This window comes from Panthera tigris, chromosome B1 (assembly GCF_018350195.1).
Source record: "Panthera tigris isolate Pti1 chromosome B1, P.tigris_Pti1_mat1.1, whole genome shotgun sequence".
Taxonomy (NCBI): Eukaryota; Metazoa; Chordata; class Mammalia; order Carnivora; family Felidae; genus Panthera; species Panthera tigris.
This window is the reverse complement of record NC_056663.1, coordinates 102,000,140-102,022,647: the sequence shown is the minus strand read 5'-3', so window position 1 is coordinate 102,022,647 and position 22,508 is coordinate 102,000,140. Positions and strand designations below refer to the sequence as shown.

Genomic DNA, 22,508 nt, shown 5'->3' with positions numbered 1-22,508 from the left:
AATAAATAAATTAAAAAAAAAAAAAAATAGAGTCAAAGACTGATGGCCTGTATAGCATGTTCTATGTTGTTCCTAATCACCGAAAGTGTAAAGAAAACCTGGATTCTATTTCAGGGATATTTTAAAGTAACTTCATAAGACAGTTTTCGGAGGTATAAAGTTTCCCCTTCAGGGTTCTGAATGGTCATATCTTCTGCACAGCAGTTAAGTGACACCTATATAGACCCAGTACTCAAAATGTGGTCCCAGAACCACAGAGGTATCACCTGAGAGCTTGTTAGGAATACAGAATCCCAGGCTCCACCCAGACCTACTGAATCAGAATCTGCTGTTTTAAGGACATCCCCAGGTGATTCACATGCACTTAAAAGTTCAAGAAGCAATGCTATACACTGAGTACTCTGAGGAGAGAAATCAATGAAATTGAGGTAAAAATGCACTGTTTCCACTCCCTAGCCTCACATTGCAGCAATGCTCTCATTACATCACCAGCTATGCTGAGAAATCAGCCTACTGCTAATGTAAGACTCACTGCATTCATCTGAGACTACTAGAGTTGGCTTCTTCCACAGTGACCACTAAAAAGCATCTAGCACTCCTACTCTTGAGAGTAGGAGTATGAGAATCACATTGTTTCCTACAAAACCCACAAATAATTAATGCTTGGAAAGCAATAAGGTCATTCCTAACAGTCAGGAGTACAGGTTTGAAGGGATGACTAGAGCTTTCTCCTCAAGGAGCCAAATTTCTTTCTTCAAGAATGCAGAGTTAAGCTAGACCTGTGCTTCAAATCTATATTTAATAAACCTTTTACATGGTACAGGAATCAAGGGAGAGGAACTAACAGGTAAAAACACAGACTGTTGTCTAGTTGAAAGAGAAGAGCTTGAGGGTTAGACTGGCAAAGGTATGAATCCAGCTCCACTAGTCAGTGGGAACCACGGGATTGATTCTCAAATCCCTGAGCCTCGGTTTCCTTATGGATAAGAGGAAAACCATCCCCTCTACTTCACAATTATGTACTAATCCATTCACCAGTTATATACTGAATGCCTACTAAATGCTAGATCCAGAGGATACAAACCAAACTGACAGCTCAGAGTGCCCTGGGTAAGCAGACAAGTGAATAGGCAGCTTCAATATAAGTTGGGTGGACTGTGACAGGAAGCTGGAGATTCTACAGTCTTTCCTAAGGGCACCTGATATATACTTGGAGGGGTCAGGCAGGGAGATCTGAAAAGTAGCTAACCTGAAGACTGACTCCTGAAGAGGAAATAGTCAGGTGAATGGGTGGAGGAAGGGGGAGGTGGAGAAAGAAAGCAAGAGAGGCTGGAGGCATAAGAAAGCAAGGGATAACAAAGAGGCTTATAAACCATATTTAGGGCTTGAACTTTACTCTGAAGATAATGGATACACTGAAGTTTTAATGTTTTATATAGGGCTGTGACACAATAGGTTTGCATTTTATGGAGGACAGACAGTAAGAGAAGCATCAAATACTGCATAGACAGTCCTCAGTAAATGATCATTTGCTTTCCTTCTGTTTCCAGCTAGACAAAAAGATGCTAACATTCCATAGCCATTACAAAATCAACCCACCCAAAAGAATACTAACGCCTTCTCTTTCCCATTACCAAAGTCAGATTACACATCCAATGGTTGTTTCATAGAGAAGTCAACTGGAGGAGTGAATATGACCCTTCCTTTTTCAATGGTGTAGGACCAACAATCAGAATTGTATATTGAAACATGTGACCAGAGAGACAGGACTATGGTATATGATTCTAGGAATGCAAATAATTCTTTCATTACCAATTTCCAGTTTTCTAGTCTCATGTTTCAAAAATTTCCTAACACTATTTCCTACATTTAATTACTTATGTTTTTTTAAAGTTTTTTATTTTAATTCCAGTATAGTTATCATGCAGTGTTATATCAGTTTCAGGTGTACAATATAGTGATTCAATAATCCTATATATTACTCAGTGCTCATCATGATAAGTATACTCTTTAATCCCCTTCACCTACTTCACCCATCCTCCCACCCTCCCATTCACCTCCCCTCAGGTTACCATCAGTTTGTTTGATTACTTATTAACCACAGTAAGACTATACTGGGGTTTAAAAGCCATTTGAGTATAGAATTTCATTTGGGAGTCACTAAAAAGCAGCTGACAAGACAACAATCCTATTCAGAATTCTATCAAAAGAAAGGTGGGTGAATTCCCAAGTACTACAATAACTTGTAATCTATGTATTCAGAAACCATTTATCACTAAAACACCTTATTTTCTCTTTTTTATCCTCTCCTGTCAAGACACCTACTGCCTTACTGGCAGTGGAATCAATAATACCTGTGCTTTTTGGTAAAATTATCTATTTTGTGAATTTCCATAATCACACAAAAAATACCATATCTAGGTGAAATTCACTATATGTAATTCATTTTATTTCATTTCAGTTTGGGGACAAAATATTTTACTGGCCAGATCAAAATCAGAGAAATATACTTACATGGGTCTTATGATTTATATAGGGCCCATAAATAAGATTATTTTAGATGCTATCACAATATATATTATGATTTTCCATTAGCATGGATTCTTTTTTCATTTATATGCCATTATAAAGTCACCACATATCACATCTCACCTGAGCATCTTGTTCAACTTGTGCTTCATCAATTCTAGCATCAGGGTCTCTATTAGCCTTTAAGAGATAATACCACATTATTGAATTACATGAGCATTTTTATTCAAAAGGCAAATTGATTCCACCTGATGGTTGTGCACACAAAGCTCCTTCTCTTAGGAATAATATGATTTTAAGATAGCAATTTACAATATTTCACTCATCACACAGCAGTGTCTAAAACCAATTTGACCCTCTTGATTTTAAATCCTATGAATGAAAGAGAATAGTGATAACTTAAAAAAGCAAACAAACAAACAAACCTGTAAGTTAGCTAGCTATTAAAAGTTTAGGTCAGATATTGTGAAACACAAACACAGGCAAGCAAGTACTAGAAATCTATTTAACTAGATTCAGACCAGTCCAGCTTCAGATTTTTTAATCAAACTGTAAAATATTCTCCACCCAATACCTGAAGGAGAACCACCAACATCCTCTGGTAGTACCCTGATGTATCCCCAACCACGTCATCTTCCAGGCTTGAGCCATATTCTGCAACAGAATTATTTCATACTTATTTATAGCTTCTTTCAACTAAAAAAAGATATCCTGCCCCATTAATCAAATAGAAGAGACATAAAGAAAGAAATACTTGATTAGTATAAATGTTCTCTACTCCACCTCTGAGTGCTCTAAAGACTAAAGGCAAATGCTTTAGGAGTGGCTGGTAGAAAACAAATTAAAGTCTCCCAAAAGTTCTCAATTCAAGCTAAAATCCATGACTCAGCCATTTAGAAATGCTCTCAACCAATGCAGTTATGTAGACAAGCGATGGTACAGGAAAGCCTCCAAAACACAACTGATCATAATTTTAAACTTTGTATTGCTTTCTTTCAAATGTTTTACATAATTAGTTTCCAAAGAAGCTCTTCTATAATCTAAAATTCTGAGTTTGTTTTTTTTTTTTCTTCTGGCATGGCCATTCTTTCCCCTAATAAGATATTTTTCCTCTATAACAAATAAAGTTAATAGCAGTGATATTTTAAAACATGCCCCTTCCTGCCTCTATTTCCAGTTATTTAACATAATGCCATAGTAAAGAGGAGAACTGGTATCTACAAAAGTCTACAAGCCCTTTTCACTAACTTTCAAACAGCTGCTATTGAAGGCAGCTCAAAGACACTTAAATACTTAATCATTATCTGAAAGCAGACAAACGTTAAAAGCTTGGCACTATTTCTAAAGGTCTAAAAGCTCTAGGGGTGCTTGGGTGGCTCAGTCAGTTAAGCATCTGACTTCAGCTCAGGTCATGATCTCACAGCTGTGAGTTCAAGCCCTGCGACAGGCTCTGTGCCAACAGCTCAGAGCCTGGAGCCTGCTTCAGATTCTGTGTCTCCCTCTCTCTCTGCCCCTCCTCTGCTCACTCTGTCTCTCTCAAAAATAAATAATAAAACATTTAAAAAAAAAAACCCTCAAATGTGATTTTCTGCTGTTAAGATACATGTATCCCCTCTGCCTTAGTGGTTGGGACCTATCCAACTGTAAAAAGAGAAGCAGGAAAGAAATATCCAGCACTGAATAGGTAACTACTCAGTTGCTATAAATTTCACACTGTTCTGACTTGTTGAGTTACAACATAATTTCCAAGATTAATAAACTAATTCCAAGATAGGGACCCATTTTCGTAGCTGAAGGCATTCATCTTGTTGGTCTGTTGACTAGGCTGACCATCTGGATAGTCTGCTCCTGCTCAGTCAGGACAAAGAGTCTGATACAGAAACTTTGAGGAGATGAGAAAAGAACACTCTACCTTCACTTTTTATTTCATTTTCTTGGTTCCATTCACATTCAGATTGAAATACAGATTATTTTTTCACACACAAAAAGTAAGGTACACCAAGGCAAAAAATTAAAATGCAGAGTATTCAAGCATTACCATTAGCTAAAATGACACGTTTACTCAAACATTTTCATCAATTCCAATTTGGACACAGTTTCTTTTCCAAAATTCCAAAAGGGCCTTTTAGAGAACTCTTAACTTCTAGTAACTTAAAACTAATTTTCTCCAGGAAGCAAACCCACATCCATCCTGAAGTTAATGTAAAAGAAAAGCAAACTGTAGGTCTCTACGCTAGTTGCAAGTTCAAAGTAAAAGTAAACTTCCATCTTCGTCAGAAGATTCTCCTAAGTACCAAAACAAATACAGGTATAGTAAAAAGCAGTCTTTTCTTCACTGAAGAAGAAAACTATCTTGAATTGTTGCTCAGTCATTCATTCACGCACCCATTCCTCTAGCAATCATGTATGGCCTGCCTCCTGTAATTGTGAAGAACTGTGCTCACTTTAGAAAAGTGAAAAAATGACAGTGGAGATGAAGAGGAAATAACATTCAAAACACTTACCTTCTTCATAGACTTGTTTTATGGCTCTCAGTTCTTCAGGTGTCCTCGAAGCAATAATTTCTGTCAGTACCTTTTCATTTGTCCCAGCTCCCTGTTTGGAAATTTATTTTTAATAGAGAAAATATGTTAATAAGATGAAAGAAATTTATTTTCTAGAATAGATGTTACCCAAATTGCATAATTACATAAATATAACATATAAACTATCCAATATCATATTCACTTCTCTGTATACAAGTTCTATTAGTTATAGAAAGAAAAAATTTCAAATTAATTTTTTCTCCAAAGACATGTTTTTCCTTTTTGGTCTAATGAAAAACAATGGTTACTGCATGTGTGTGTGTGATATATGACATGTAACAGATTCTACAAACTCATAATCGTATCAGTTTCACTCCAAATAGTTTAAAAGCACATGCGGATGAACATGAAATTAAAAAGACTAAAATAGTAAAAATGAAAACTCTACGTAAATTTACAAGGAGGAGCAGTGATACTTAAACAATCTGTACCTCAAAACATAAACCCTCTACCTCAAATTAAATTCTCAGTGGAATTTCCAAAGGGAAATTCTGTACCAAAGGAAATAATAAATGTAGCATTGCTTAGTTATTAGGAACTAGATCAGTACAAAAGAATTAAAATGTGCTTTCTGGATTTTAGGAAAATACAGTTGACCTTTGAACAATGTGGGGGCTAGGGGCAATGACCCCACCCCCAAGTCAAAAATCTGTGTATAACTTTTGACTCTCCAAAAACGTAACTTAGTAGCCTACTGTTCACTGGAAACCTTGCTGATAACATAGAGTCAATTAGCACATATTCGGTATGCTATATGTATTATATATTATATTATTACAATAAAGTAAGCTAGAGAAAAGAAATGTTATTAAGAAAAATCATAAGGCAGAGAATATGCATTAGCCATACTGTACTATAACAAATCAATGTATACACAGTTCAAACCTGTGTTGTTCAAAAGTCAACTCTAATTTTAGTTGGTTTTCCTTTTTCTGATTATAAAAGTCATATCTAAATTAGAAGATACAGGCAACAATAGAGCTGAACGTAATTTTAAAAGATAACATATTTAAGTCTTACTCTCTTTATATCTGTTTCTTTCCCCAAAACCAAGCACTGAAAAATCTACGTTTATGCTCTGGCAGAATTTCAATTACTGCTGAGATTTCAGAAGTACTCTGCAAAAAGTCCCTTTTTCAATAACTTGAGATTTTGTTTATTCCAAAAGAAGTACTATAGAAAAACAAAGAGATAAAGCACAGAAAGCCTCCTAACTTCATAAGCCCCCTCTTTCTTCCACTCCATAAGTAAGAATCCCTGTGCTACATTATCTCCTTGTTGTTAAATCTCACTTTGCCCATTCAAAACCTACTACCAATTGTACTATTTCCTGCCCCAAAGATCTAAACAAAGGTTTTAATGTAATCATATTTATACAATATTCCAAACATCAGTCAAGGGAATACACATTTAGTTATTTGCTACAATGAAATTGCTAAATGTATTTGCTACAATTGAAACTTGTTAGTTTACCAGCCACTATTTTAGTATTATCCTATTTTAGTATTTAGAAGTACTACAGGAAAGAAGGAAAGGGTATTAGAAAATCTTTCCTATATGAAAATTTGCTCTGTAGCTTTATTTTTTTTAACCTAAAATCATTAACAACATTGTTATTTCATAATCAGGAATTTTTAAAACACATCTCAAAATCAGAAAACAGGCATGAAAATATAAAAAGCTACAAAAATATTAAAATTTTAAATAACCACTACTACTGAGTTAACTATACAAAAAGATTAAATGATGCACTTGTAATTTTCTCCCTCCTTTTCTTCTTATTGCCTCCTACACAATTTTGTCCCCCAAGAAACCCTCACAGAAATAACTCAAAAAATTATAAATGTAATTACCAACACAAAATAATATTATTCATGACAGGAATGTCCCTCTCAGTAAACGTTTTACCTTAAGAGCATGCTTTAGTTCATAGGCATCATAAAGCCGAGAGGGTTTCATCAGAGCCACGATTAATTTTTCAAATTTTCCAGTCAGTTCTGATTTCAGGTCATCCAGAAGATCCTAAGTCACAGAAAATACAAATGTGCTAAACAGGCAGAAATTTTAAGGAGATTCTTCTTAAATATAAAACGTAGCCCTTTGCTGTAATGAATTGTTTATATTGCCATCTCCAAGTAGAAAAAGGCATGAGTTAAACAAATCCCCATAGTTTTGAATATGCACCTTTGACCTCTGACCTAAAGCTTATGCTAAAGCAAAGCCACTTCTGTATCAAGGCATTTGTTCTTATGAGATGTTTTTCTTAACATCAATAGTTAAAAAATGAAAACTCTTAAAAAGTAGGTTAGAGATATTTTTAAAATGTTGTTCTGAGAAATGTGTATCTTTAAAAACCATTTCCCCAAAATAAAATCATAAATGCATTTTTACAAATGACAAAATCTGGCTTATCATAACTATACAAAACAATTTTTTCTCTCAGTATCAAATAATATTTTAATACATAAGGAATTATGTTTACAATTATGCTCCTGACCACTGAGAAACAGCTGCTACTATGGAGAAACTGTGTATATAATGATGAAAACAAAAGCAGTAGTCCCTACCCATTTCAGTGTCAGCACACAGGCAACTAGAAATTATATTTAGAATACTTTTTGTGTGTGTGCTTTGCATTTATTTTGCAATGAAATGATGAACACAAATTTGCAGAATAACAGAACTGTGTTTAAATAGGCAATAATTCATTTAAATAACAAATGTGATTTTTATGTTAAATTGTTAATCAAATAAGAGCATTTAAATCAATGAATTAGAAGCCCGTTTATTAAGATACCACTCCAAAAGGGAACTGAGACTGCGACCGTGTCACAACAAAACATACTGTAATACAGGTTCACACCTAGAAACTAGATAATAAGACAGTCCTCAGGGGGGAAGCAGAGAAGGATAGAGGCAGCTATCACCTTGGGATCGTGGGGCACTTGCCTTGCATCAAGCAAGGAAAAACAATTATGAGGATAAGTTGGGTGAGCACTGTAAACCAACAGCTGATATTAAGAAACTAAAAAAAAAAAAAGGAATAGTAAAGTCAGAATAACAAAATGATGTTAACAAAAGAATACTAATAGAGTTCAAACTAGTCTTAAAATCATAGAGGGGCTCTACATTCTAACTTAGGATGAAGTGCAGTCTTACCCTGCCAAACAGAGTTTTAAAAGCTGTGGCGATTTCCTGACGTTGAGCATTGCTTCGGGATGTCAACAGAGTCAAGATGCTCTCCTCATCGGTGCCTGCAATTTATGTTCAAAAATTATATCTTGGCTCCCACACACCCACTGTCTCAATAACCTTTGTGACCGCTCCCCACCCCCCCCCCGTCACTTCCTTACCTCAAAAAACAGATTTTATTAAATAATTTATTAAACTATAAAATGTATAATTTATAACATGTTATATTTTCAATATAAACTACCCCCTATTCTTGACGCATTTTTGTGAAGTAGGAAATACTCCTGAGTTGTTAAAAACTTAGTGCATTGAGTTTTCTTGCAACAGATAGTTACTCAAATAATGGCTATTCACAAGGCACAATTGTTGGGTGTTACAGGAGATTAAGAGGGGAGGAAAATAGATCCTGGTTTCAAGTTCTAAATTAGGGTAAAAAGAAAAAAGAAAACGCAGAGACAACCTTGAGCTAAGACAGAATGTAACAAATGCCTCAGGAGAGGTCTAGGTGTTAAATGGGGTTTCAAAGGAGGTTCTCATAGTCGACAGGTGGAAGGAGGTTTGGGAAAAGCTTCATGGAGAAGGTGACCCCCTAAAGAGTCTTGAAGGATGGAAGGGTTTTGTCAGGCAGTGATGTAAGGAAGGAGGATAGGCTTTTAGGATGACGGAAAAGCTCAGCAGTAGGAACATAGGGCTTTCACAAATAGCAGATAATACAAGGAGTGCTAATGTGAGCTGAGTCCGACAAAGTGCGCTGGGATACTAAGGAAGGCCTTGCACAGCCAGAAAACTAACGCTACGACAGGAAATCTCACAAGATGTTCAGCATGGGAAGTGATGGGGTCAAAGCCAAGTGTGGAGAAGGCAGATCCCCACACACAGACACTAGCGCAGAAGGAGGCTGAGGACGGTGGATGAATTCTGTCTAGAAATCCTCGAGATGAGAGGTTTATTACACGTAGCTAGAGAAGGGTCCAGGGAAAGAGAAGACAATTGAATGCAAGAAGCCTGCAGAACCAGACAGCTGATTGGGCAGAGCAAACAAAGACCTGCGGAGCTGACCACTCTCAGGAATATCTGTTTATCTACTCAATCAGCTGCCTTCCAGGTAAACCTGAAAAGTTGAAAAACAAAGGGGCTGGACTTAACTTTCTGTTCAGTTCTAGAGATGGATTATATTGTATATCAGTCATACTATTTTGTTACTTTCACCTATCTTTTCTCTTTCTACACATTTCAGATAAAAATATTCTAAAATTAATCTTATTGTAAATCAGCGACTTTTTGTTTGGAAAAACAAATGTCATGTTTTTTTTTAAGAACAAAAGAAAGGTTGAATTTACCCAGGCCTTTCATGGCCTTCCGAAGAGTTTCTGCATCAGCCCGCTCATCAAATCCAGGGAAGGGAGTCACAGTGCCCTTAACCTGAGACAGGAAACACAGTGATATTATTCATGGCATGACTAATATGACAAAGCAAATGACACACAGAGCAAGCCATTGCTCTATATCATGCTCAGTCTTTAAATAAATTTCCGTTTGATAACCCCATTTGAAATGGGAAGAGGACCACTTCCAGTTTGGATTAGCAGGACCAATTCAGTACATGAGCTATCCCGGCCCACCTGCAATACCATTAATGGGAAGTCTGGCTCCCAAGGCTCTCCTCCCAGGCGCATCGCCCCCAGTGATCAAGCCCCAGTGATACCGCTTGATTCTCAGAGGGCACTTCCTTGCAGGATTCCTTCCGTTAAGTCTCTTGCCACTTTGTTTGAGAAGCATGCTAAACCTGCATTAAAACTTGATGTCCTAACCTAGACACTCAACTCCAAGCAATGTTCTTACTGCATAATTTTAAACCTAGTCCTGTTTCTTTATATTTACTTAGGGATTTTAAGACAACCTGGTAAAGCCTGAAAAGATGTTTGGTAATTCATATGCCAAATCTTTAAATTTATAGCTTTATATATAAAGTATACTGGAAGACATTCTTCAAAAGGTTTCCCATTATACTTACTTTGTCATATGTGTAGTGCTTTTAATCATCAAAATGTTTTAGTATTTTCCCCTCAAAAATTATAATAGCACTAGTTCTTTACAATCAGAAGGCTTTATGAATACTCAGTCATAGATTTTTATGTTCTGATGAAAGGAGGATGCCACCATTTACTTTTACTAATAAATGTTTTTTAAGTCCTTCAAAACTCCTATTAAGGTTCTATCTAAAACTGAGGAAAAATCAGTTATAAGGGGGAAGGGGTTGAGAATACTTGTCTGGTTTATAATCATGCGTGTTTTATTATGAATGCATGGAAGCACAATCACCTACAAGGAAAAAAATTTCTGACAATTTCACATGGCTCAACATAATTAGAAGGAGCAATAGGTTGAGAGAGAAATTAATCAAGATTTGAGAAAATGGTCCTTCAAAACTGGCATGGATTGGGAAAGCCATATCTCTCAGGTCAAACTGCAGTCTCCCTCTGTTTAGTGGGACCACTTCAAATTGATTATGAAAACACCATCAATATATCATCATAAAAAATTAATAAATACCACAGGTTCTCTCAATGGTGAGAACTTAGGATATACAGATGACTTAGTTCACCAGTCTGTTTATTCATTCACTCGATAACCATTCTTTGAATGCTTTCCACATGCCAAGTATTGTACTAATCACTAGGAAAAAGTGATGATCTCTAAAATCAAAAGGAAATGAAAGGTACATAATTAACAAGTGCAGTTGAGTACACACACACACAGGTTTCATCAGGGTACATATACACATAAAGGAGGGACTGAGCTGGGAAGGATGCAAAGAAATCAGAAAAACTTCCCAAAAAAATGTCTTGAAAGTTGCCTGTGATTTTCCAAGGCAGGTTCAGGAAAGTAGAGAAGTACAGGGAGGTGTAGTCCAGCATGCATGAAAACATGAAAGAATGAAAAAATCTGGTGCTTTGGACACAGGGTTGAGTTTGAACAGACTGCAACAAGAAGTGTTTACATAGATAAACAAATGAGGGGAAGGTCTTGGTGGGGGGTGAGGAGGAGCTGGAAAGCCACTGTAATAAGTGCAGACTTCATCCTGTAGGCAAGGGGAAGTCATAGAGGATCACAGAGGACATCTACATGGGGAAGAACAACATCAATTCTGCACAGTAATATTACTGGGACCGCAGTGGAAACAACAGAATGGACTGTGCGAGAGTGGAGATAGGGACACTATTTTAAAAACAACTAACACAGGAAGAAGATAAGACCTGATCGAAGTAAGGAGCAGTGGAAATGTAAAGGAAAAAGACATGAGAAGGAGCAGTGGACACACAACAGGATCAAGGCTGAAGGGAACCAATTGCAATGATTCCTTTCTTGGATGGGGAATAGGATCACTGGTTTTACATTTCTCCCCAGTAGGCATACTGGAAGAGAAACAGGCTTTGTCAGTTACCAGGGCACACTGGTGGTAACTGGAGCTGTGTGAGAAGGCTATCACAGAAGCAATATTAGTGGGGTGGAAAGGAGGGCTGGCAGAGAAGGGAAGGTCACCTACAATCACAATGGCAGCTAGTATCTGCTGAGTGTAGCAACGGGTCAAGCACAGTGCTCAGAGCTTCACACGGATCATCTCACTGAAACTTCATTTTACCTTAGAAAGGCTTAAAGAATCAACCAAGGGACCAGGAAGCAAGTACCAGAGCTGGTACTTGAATACAGGCCATGGGACTGGGGGCTACTAATCATGAAGCTGCCTAGCCTCCCAAAGACAAAAAGAAAATCTCCAAAGAGGGTGATGGCATGGAGAAGACAAATGAGAAAAATGTACTAGGAGGAAAGGAAGAAAAGGCAGTGTCCAATACCACAGGGAAGTCAAACGGGTGGTGCGACTGAAAAGGGTTCCCTGGACTTAGTAATGAGGAGGTCTTTGGTGGCAGTAAGAGCCTGATTGGAGAACACTGAAAAGTGAATTGTAAGGCAAAGCATCTCCATGAACTCCAATTTTACAAATGATGGGGTTTTTTTAAACATGCTTTTATATTTTTTTCATGTTTTATTATTTTTTTTTTTTATTTTACAACCAAGTTAGCATATAGTGCAAAAATGATTTCAGAAGTAGATTCCTTAATGCCCCTTACTCATTTAGCCCATCCCCCCTCCCACAACCTCTCCAGTAACCGTTTGTTCTCCATATTTAGAAGTCTCTTATGTTTTTCCCCCATCCCTGTTTTTATATTATTTTTGCTTCCCTTCCCTTATGTTCACCTGTTTTGTATCTTAAAGTCCTCATATGAGTGAAGTCATATGATATTTGTCTTTCTCTGACTAATTTCACTTAGCATAATACCCTCTAGTTCCATCCATGTAGTTGCAAATGGCAAGATTTCATTCTTTTTGATTGCTGAGTAATACTCCATTGTATATACATACCACATCTTCCTTATCCATTCATCCATCGATGGACATTTGGGCTCTTTCCATACTTTGGCTATTGTTGATAGTGCTGTTATAAACATTGAGGTGCATGTGCCCCTTCGAAACAGCACACCTGTACCCCTTGGATAAATACCTAGTAGTGCAATTGCTAGGTCATAGGGTATTTCTATTTTTAATTTTTGGAGAAATCTCCATACTGTTAAACAAGCTTTTAAATACTCACTTTAAAAAAAATACTGATCACCTGGGTGGCTCAGTTGCTTAAGCATCTGACTCCTGATTTCAGCTCCGGTCATGATCTCACAGTTTGAGTTCGAGCCCCACATCTGGCTCTGTGCTGACGGTGTGGAGCCTGCTTGGGATTCTTGGTCTCCCTTTCTCTCTGCCCCTCCCTCATTCACATTCTCATTCTCTCTCTGTCTCTCTCTCAAAATAAATAAACATCTAAATAATATTTTATCCAATTTATAGGCTATGAAGTTACTAGTAGATAGGTTAAGAACAGGGGAGACAAAAGAGATTTGCCTTAAAAATACATCTGACCCCTGAGACTGAAGGAAATGAGGTGAAAGATGGAAGGAAGAGGAGTACCCTCAGAATCTCAGCTACTAACTATGAAGAAATAACTGCTGGTTGTATTTTTGAGAGCTTTCTAGAAATTGGGAAACACGTGCTACATTCCACATAATCCGAGTCATTGTCAAAGCTAGCCAAAGCCACGTAGTGGTAGTAACGGACCAGATGTGAGTCAGACATGAGTCACAAGGGCAGAAACGCTGCTTGGACATCCTGTCCAAACTCTATCCCTGCCCACACAAAAATGTCTATCCTGAGCAAATGTGACTTTCCATGACTCATATCAGAGGGCTTCTCCTTCTTCCCATTAGTACCCACTGGCCTCCAGTTAAACATTTATACCTTACCCAGGTTAACTCCAACTATAAGTAAGTACTGTTCCCTTCACCCATTCCCCAGCTTGTGCTCAATTACCTTCACTCCCAGCCACCAGTGCCTGATCAAGGAAATTATATATCCTCAGATGATACGTGGCCAACACATATAATTCCCTCTTTTAACTCTCACCTTCAAAATTATCCACTCTTCTAGCTCTATAATTTTGTTGGCTTTTTTGTGCATTTATTCTAAATGAATAAGTTCTTTACCTTCAAAGACTAGGCATGCCAAAATAAAATGAATACAATTAAACCTAAACACAAGTGAAGGGTTGCTTTTCTAGATAGAATTTAAAGAAACAGGAAAACAACACAGAAATAACTTCAAATTTAGAGGCGCCTGGGCGCTTAGTCGGTTGGGCATCCGATTTCAGCTCAGGTCATAATCTCACGGTTCATGGATTCGAGCCCCACACTAGGCTCTGTGCTGACAGCTCAGAGCCAGGAGCCTGCTTCAGATTCTGTGTCTCCTTCTGTCTCTGCCCCTCCTCCACTCACACTCTTTCTGTCTGTCAAAATAAATAAGCGTTTAAAAAAAAAAAAAAGAAAGAAAGAAAGAACTTCAAACTTAAGGATGAGAAAACATTCACCTGTCTGGAACATTTTAAACTGAAGCTTTTCTGAAGGCACAGAAGAAAACTTAAAAGCCCTCTTTAAATCTGTCTTCCAGTTCAGGGTTATCAATACTTAATCAAACACCTTACCCAACATTCCACATTAATACTAATTAGGAAGCAAGAAACCATGAAGCACACCACTATAACCGAGCAACTGCTAAGCAGCTGTATAGTAATTTTTAAGTATATTTCTTCTGAGGCTCAGGTTTCACAAAAAGCCCCTGGAGGCCGCCAAGAATGTTGGGGAAAAGGAAAGTCAAATGGCAGAACTCTGCCTTCACTCCCCAGTCAGAGCAGTTCAGGCCTTATCTGATGGACACTGTACAGGCCCATTAATATTTCCTATGATAACGGGTCCCACTGATGAGCAAAGAAAAAAATTAAAAATCACCGTACCAAGAAAGAAATGAGATGAGCAAGAAAAAAGGGAAAAACCAGTATGACAGACATGATTCGGATCTAAAGTGCAAAGTAAAGTAAATATCAGAAGAAAAAAAAAAAAAACAAACTAGAACCTCCAAGAGGTACAAACACAATCGGGGGGTCAGAAACAAAATCTCAAGCTCTAATTCTAAGCCTTGCTCCAATTCCATCAAAAAAGGTGAAAGTTCAGGGTGCCTGGGTGGCTCAGTTGTTAAGTGTCCAACTGACGGCACAGAGCCTGCTTGGGATTCTCTTTCTCCCTCTCTCTTCCCCTCCCCTATGTACACATGTGCAAGCACTCTCTCTCTCAATAAATAAATACACATTTAACAATAAAAAAAAGTGAAAGTTAAATTCAAAGACTTAAATTCAAATTGGCCTTTGACCATTACCTTTGACCCCTTTCTTAAAATCAAGTGTAAGGGAAAAAAGTATCACTATAAATAGTTTAAGTTATACGCACAGAGGTAGAAAAGAAATTTTCATAACAAAATAACGGTTTTCAGTATGATTTAGGTTTTTGTTGTTTCTTTAATGCTCCCATGACTATGACTATTTCCCACCTAGGTAAGAATGCCTTCCCTTGGCAAATACCAACAAATGGAAAGCTAAACTGTCTGTCAATAATGGTGATGCCTTGAGGTAGCTGAAGTGGGCAAACGCATTAGCTCCCAATGAGTATACGTTTGATTTGGGGTATGTAGGGTTCCATTTTACCTAACTGTTCAACTGGGAATTCTGTGAACAGTACTTGAAAAGCTGTATCACTAACCAATTCATTCACCAATGCTTCAGAAAATAAGCTTATAGATTTTTCATATTAGAGAAGAGTATGCATGGATTCACAACTTTATTTCCTTTTGTATCTAAACAAGGGGCAGAAACCTAATAAACATGGCTGGTCCTACACAAAGGTAGGAAATGTTAGACTCAAACCATTTTTAGTCATAGGAGAGAAATAGTACATAAATAAAAGACCTACAGAAATGAAAGAGGATTTAAAGATCATATATATCCTGCTGTTAACTAGACAGCATCTCCTAAATGTTTTATAAAGAACTCGAATTCAACAAATTCACTACTAACTCCATCTTTTCCCGCACCTCAAACCTGCATTCCTTCCTCAAAGAAAAAGACAAACCACTCAGTGAAGCAAGCCACTCATCTTGACCTGACCAAACCCTTCACCACCTACTACCACCCCACTCATGCACCCAATCTGCCAACTCTCTCCATCAGTCCCCTATCTAAAGCCCCAGCCACTGCCTAGTTTGTCTTTAAGATTTCACTGGGACCATAGCAGCAGATTCCTAAGTGATCTTCCAACATCCAGCTTCTCTCTCATTCCCTCCCTCACCCCCTGAAACACCACGCAGTCTCTGCAGCCCTCAAATGCAACAGCACACTGGCACCAGGGTGATTTTTGTGAAGTGTAAATCTAATCATGGCATGCCCCCACTTACAACTTTTTGACAGCTCTCCTTATCTACAAATGGTTCCTACTCTTTAGCTCTTTCTGGCATCTGTTTCCAAGACAGGGCTCCATGTCCCCACCTGACTGCAGCTTCACTCAAACAATACCATACTGCCTGCTTCTCCTGGCCATGCCAAACTCCTTTACACCCCTGAGCATTTACTTTTGCTGCTGTTGCTTCTACATATAATGCCTTTCCTCCTTGTCCCATCTGACTAATGCTAGCTAGGTAACCTCATTTTTCTCTTCTGTGAAATAGTAATACTTATATCTGAAATAGTATTATGAGCACTAAATAATGCAAACAATGGACTTGGCAATGCATCTGTTATTTCACTAAACTTGCGTTCCATTTCCTCTTTAATTCCCGTGTCTAATGATACCTGGCGCATAGTGGGAACTCAAAACTTTCATACGTTCATGAATGCATGCATGAATAGGAAGTAAAGAGAACAGTTAGGAACAGGTGTTCAAAGAAATGATACCAACTGCAATATGTATTAATTTCCAATAAATCAATTATATATAGGTTTACATATTATATAAACTACTGAATTGAAAGGCTGGGTCCAAAAAAAAAACACTTAAAACAAAGGCCTTAGGAGCACAAGTTTTTGTAAAAGATCAACTAATGTGTTTGTGAAGTTTTAGAATAGTATTCAGGTTATTTGAATAAAATTTATTTCAGAAATCGATCTATAATGTAACAATATTGTTATATTTCTACCATTTTATATTTATATTTATATTTCTACCACAGATTGCCTAACTGTCACTAGCTTGCCACCTATAGCCAAGGGGTACCAGATCGAGATAAGGGAATTAAGGTTTGCTGAATCCCAATGAATTGCTCAGCGGCTTGCAAAGCAGCCACGCAGTTTTGGATCTAGTTCTTTCTCAGCATGCAAAATGTAAACAAGATTGCACTCTCAGACAAAGGAATCAGGAACTGAGACACTAACCCAGAGCAGTACAGGTCATAAGTAAACAGGTAATCCTGACCTAGGATCCCAAGAGGGATCACTACAGACAGATTTGATTTTAAGATGAATGGTGGAAAAGATGCAATCAATATCTGATAGACCCCTCTAGCATGAAACTCATCTCAAATCTATTTATTTACATTGATCCTGCTGTTCTTTATAAATTGTCACAGTACAATGATTTCAAACCAAAAAAAAAAAAAATTATAATCAAACCTTGCACAATTTAAATATGTATAGGAGAGAGAACTCTGATGTTCATGAAGTCTCTAGTGAAAAATTATGTAGCCTGATTTTGCTTCATGACATGCCTGCTGCTCTAAATTAATTCTGTATTAACATTATAAATAAAGCTAAGTTCAGATTGGCCAAAATATGTATTTTTAAAGTTGCATTCTCATAAAGAAAATTAGAGATATAAAAGACTTGAATTAAAATGTATTAAATGGATCATTCATCTTTGAAATACATCCAACTCTTGATTTTTTGAAACCAAAGAAAATAGAAGTACAGAATGTACTTTTTTTTTTTTAATTTTTTTTTTAACGTTTTTTATTTATTTTTGGGACAGAGAGAGACAGAGCATGAACAGGGGAGGGGCAGAGAGAGAGGGAGACACAGAATCGGAAACAGGCTCCAGGCTCCGAGCCATCAGCCCAGAGCCTGACGCGGGGCTCGAACTCACGGACCGCGAGATCGTGACCTGGCTGAAGTCGGCCGCTTAACCGACTGCGCCACCCAGGCGCCCCCAGAATGTACTTTTAAGTACCTAAAATAAATTAGAATATCTGTGAAATAATTTGGCTGTAGCTAAATAGTGATATTTTAAAACCTGCATGAGCAAGTTAAGCAATAAGAAATAGGTCAGCGTCCAGTTTAAGAAACCCACCCCAAGATATGGTTAAGTCAGATTGAGTAAATAACCCTAAAATCTAATTAAAAATTCACATTTATATAATCACAAGCTGACCGTTGCAAAGATGAAAGGATTCAAAAAATATTTTACTATATATAAATAACTCAGGCAATTAACAGCTCTTTGGCCATTCCTTAGTAAATATCTTGAGCTAGCTTATACCCAAATTTAGCATAGAAAAATGTTAGTGGTCCAATAATCATAAAAATTTACTATTTAGCAAGGTTTATTCTAAACATGGAAGTTGTGGTTTTAAGCCATATAAATCCAAAGCCATTCAAATGAATGATTTCAAAGATAATATATATATATTATATATTATATATATATATACTATATATATATAGTATATATATATACTATATATATAGTCCAGGAACTGTTTACATGCAGGTACATTTGTAATTCAGATTTTTCTTGTATGTCATGGAGAAGATACAGTTAATCATTATGTTACCTTTGAGAAAGCCTGGGAAGCCTCATGTTAGACTCCTTCTCTCCATAGTAACAATCAGTTGGTAGACTCCCACATGTTTCAATGCTAGCGGATGAGGACTAGGACCAGAGAGAGAAGGGCAGAGCTCAAGTGGTGGTTATCCCACAAACACCACCAGCTCTGAATGTATTCACCCAACAAGACAATATAAATCACTTTTTTAAAATTTTTTTAATGTTTATTTATTTTTGAAAGAAAGAGACAGAGTGTGAGTGGGAGAGGAGCAGAGAGAGAGGGAGACACAGAATTGGAAGCAGGTTCCAGGCTCTGAGCTATCAGCACAGAGCCCGACCCAAGATTCGAACTCATGAGCAGTGAGATCATGACCTGAGCCGAAGTCAGACGCCCAACCCACTGAGCCACCCAGGTGCCCCTAAATCACTTTTTATGTAGTTCACAATAGTTGTCATGGCTTTGTTCCCCTAGACTGACATCATCAGGGTAAAATTTAACTAAAATTTTTCATTGATATAAAAATATTAATATAAATATACACAAGAGTATAAAGTATGCCTAATATTTATTTATAGAAAAAAAGAAACTCCAATTATCTATCAAAGATTAATCAATGCTTTCTCATTAAATTCTTAGCAGGACAGTCATACCCAGAAGTTACCTATATAATTGATTTCCTGGATCTCTGTAAACTCTCATTGGCAAGGAGGTGGTCCCAAGGTCAAATAAAAAGACAAAAACACCAGTATGGAAGATACAGCTTATAAACATGAAGAATAACTGCTGTTGGAGGCGACATTTTAATTCCTCAATAAATAAGAAACAATATTTAAGCATACATTTTAAAGTACTGAAATGTACACCTCTATGTCTCAGGCATCTCATTTCACTACTCTACAGATGGCCACGGAGTAGAGGTCTCTGGCTCCCATAACCACAAGGCAACGAAACTACTACCATAGAAACCGTTTGAAACCTAACACTGAAGCTACTTCAGCCTTCCTACAATTACACTGGGGTCCAAGGGAATTTTTTTTGACAGTAAAAGTGCAATTCCTTATTGTGGGCATTCTGCACACCATCAAATATAAGTATAAAGACAACAAAACGTTATCCTAGTAGTAAACATTTTAACAAAATGCTTTACTTCCATGGTTTCCAAGGATAACTAATAACAAAGTAAGTGCAAAATTCAACACTGTAGCTTTCTTAACACTACTTATAACTTTTACGATGACCAAAAACTGTGGTTTTGACAGAAAACAGTCCTGGTGTTATACTGTGATAGAGATTATGCACATAACTTTGTAATATAAACCACCATTCTCCCAGATTATATATGTATAGCAGCTTTTATACTTTTCATTATTTTAAATTATTAATGTCCACAGTTGGAAAAATGTGTTCCTTTATGCTACCTGGAATCTACATAATTAAAAGGAATTGATTGAGGGGTGCCTGGATGGCTCAGTCAGTTGAGAGTCCGACTTCAGCTCAGGTCACGATCTCCTGGTTGGTCCGTGGGTTCAAGCTCCACGTCAGGCTCTACTGACAGCTCAGAGCCTGGAGCCTGCTTCTGATTCTGTATCTCCCTCTCTCTGCCCCTCCCCCGCTCACACTCTGTCCCTTTCTCAAAAATAAATAAACATTAAAAAAAAAATTTTAAAGGAATTGACTGAAAAACTTCAGACATCACGGGGTAAACTTACAAAAGAGATTCAACAAACAGCCGAATGAGCAAGTATAAAGGGAATTATTCTTTGATGCTTGTTTCATCGCCATTTACATCACCACACCAACAATATCAAGATAAGAAAAATAATTCTCAATGAAGGAAAAGTTAGTTCCACATAAAAGTATCCTTTATATGGGGAAGAACCTAAACCAAAGTTTCCACTTGAAGTAACAGGAGACTCAGTTTATTGTAATATTCCTTAAGTGTAATAGAGGAAGTAAGAATGGAAGCACTGTATAAATTAATAAAGTTACCAAGTCATCATAATCCTCCCATTTTTCTCTTGGAAAGAACCGTGAAACCTTATTCAATTTTGATAAGAGTTTTTGGTTTTGTGTTTTAATAAATGAAGAGTATAAAGAGAGGGCTTTGTCTGAGCAAACACTTGTTTAAAAAAATGTTTGAAAAAAAAAAGGGATCTGGGCTCTGACAAGCCAGTTAGATTGTTGAGATCTGTAAAATCAGTTTTGGGGTGGAGTTGTTAGCACTGATATTTTATTCACAAAAAAATTGTCAATTTTTATTCACAAAAGATTGTCAATCTTTTAAAGTCTGCTGTATAAATTAAACTATTTTTTTCTTTCCTACACTTTTTTAATGTGTATTTATTTTTGAGAGAGAGAAAGAAGAGGGGAAGGGCAGAGAGGAGGAGACAGGATAGGAAGCCTGCTCCCACTGACAGCAGAGAGCCCCACATGAGTCTGCAAGTCACCATCCCCTGAGATCATGACCCCGAGCTGAGCAGGAGTCGGATGCTCAACCTCTTAGCCACCCCTTCCCTGCAATTTTGATAAATGTTAAGAACAGGGGGGAAAAAAAAAAAAAAAGGGCTAATAATACTAGGTAATCGAGTTCTGAAACAATCCCAAGGCAAATTCAATTTAGAACTCGTTCCACGAGTTCCTTACTTAAGAAAAGCACCTCTTCTGTTTAATCTTTTGCATGAAAAAAAAAAAAAATCCTACCTACAACTAACAATAAAATTGAGTCGAGCAACTGGAAAAAGCTCACTAGAGTTCTACTGGAAAAACACCAAGGCCCACTCACTGTATTAAAATAATACAGGAAACGGCAGGGAACGGAAAGGGGACGAAAGGAAAGGAAGGAAAAAAAATTAAGGGAAGGGAGGGAGGCAGGCAAAGAAAGAAAGACAAGGAAAGAAAGGCGTTGGGCTCACATGACCGCTACGCGCTGGTTCCTGCTCTGGTTCTAATTTTAGCGGTTCTTTGGATTTGGGAGGGCGCACTTTTACACACTCACTCACGAAAAGGGAGTGCACACAAATCCGGCCACGTCACCCGCGGCAGCGCCCCACCGGCGGCTACCGGGCAGGTTCCGGCGGGCACTCCGCGGAATAAGCCGGGGCACAGCGAAGGGGTCGGGGGGAAGCAACGAGAGAGGAAACAGGAAAGGTGTCCCAGATTTCTCCCAGGCAGATTTCGCTTTCTCCTAAACTTTTTTGGCTTCCAGACGAATTCTACAACTCCCTTGACACAGCTTACGAAGTTGGCAAATGCGAGCGCTGCGCGGGGGCGCAAGGCCCTACCTGTGCCATGGCGACTGCTCAGGTCAGGAAAAGGTGATGCAAACCTGCAAGAGAAGAGAGGCACGGAGGGTTCAGCGAGCCGCAGACCGGCCCTCCCCGCAGCGCGCCTCTCGGGACGGAGCCCCCACTCCGGCTGGGCGAGCACTCACCCAAGCGTGACAGAGGACCCAAGTGCTCCGAACCTCCGGGAAAGCCGCGGAGCGCGGGGCGGCGGCGCGCAGGGCAGGGCAGGGCAGGGATGCAAGCGCAGTAGGCTCCAAGAAGCTGCTCGCAGCCCAACTCCAAGCAACGGAAACACCACCCGCCCTGCCCCGCCCGCCGCCTGCCACGGGGACCGGGGCCGCCCCTTCCCCGGCCTCACTGCGCCTGCGTGGGGCGCCACTCGTCCCAGTCCTCGCACGCGGGGTGGGGCCGGGCTGCAGCTGCGTTGGAAGCGGCAGGAGGCGGGCTCCCCAAGGGCCGCTGGACCGCCCTGTGTTCGCCGGCGGGAAGGGCTTGGGGACTCTGACCCAGGCTCTGGTTTGGGGGTCGCTGGGATCTTTCTTCTCTCCGTGGCCTCACAGAGCTGCTCAGACAGCGTGGCCGAGTAGACTTTTTGCAAGGCGAAAAAGTCACTGCGGCCAAGGACAGTGGGTCTTTGACCATGGTATAGAATAAGAGTGAAGTTTTGAGAGCC

The 22,508-nt window shown here is 38.5% G+C and overlaps 1 protein-coding gene across 1 annotated transcript in view; it reads right to left on the bottom strand.

Annotated features, from left to right (window-relative positions):
- Positions 1–22,139, bottom strand: part of ANXA5 (annexin A5) — a 30,380-nt gene extending 8,241 nt beyond the window's left edge. Inside the window, exons 1-8 of the mRNA XM_007087600.2 lie at positions 21,982–22,139; positions 21,833–21,876; positions 9,647–9,728; positions 8,274–8,368; positions 7,023–7,136; positions 5,034–5,124; positions 3,104–3,183; positions 2,653–2,709 (exon numbers count right to left, since the gene is read on the bottom strand). Coding sequence (XP_007087662.1) covers positions 2,653–2,709; positions 3,104–3,183; positions 5,034–5,124; positions 7,023–7,136; positions 8,274–8,368; positions 9,647–9,728; positions 21,833–21,841 — 528 coding nt within the window. The 5' untranslated portion in view covers positions 21,842–21,876; positions 21,982–22,139. The remainder of the gene's footprint in view (positions 1–2,652; positions 2,710–3,103; positions 3,184–5,033; positions 5,125–7,022; positions 7,137–8,273; positions 8,369–9,646; positions 9,729–21,832; positions 21,877–21,981) is intronic.
- Positions 22,140–22,508: the final 369 nt, after the last annotated feature.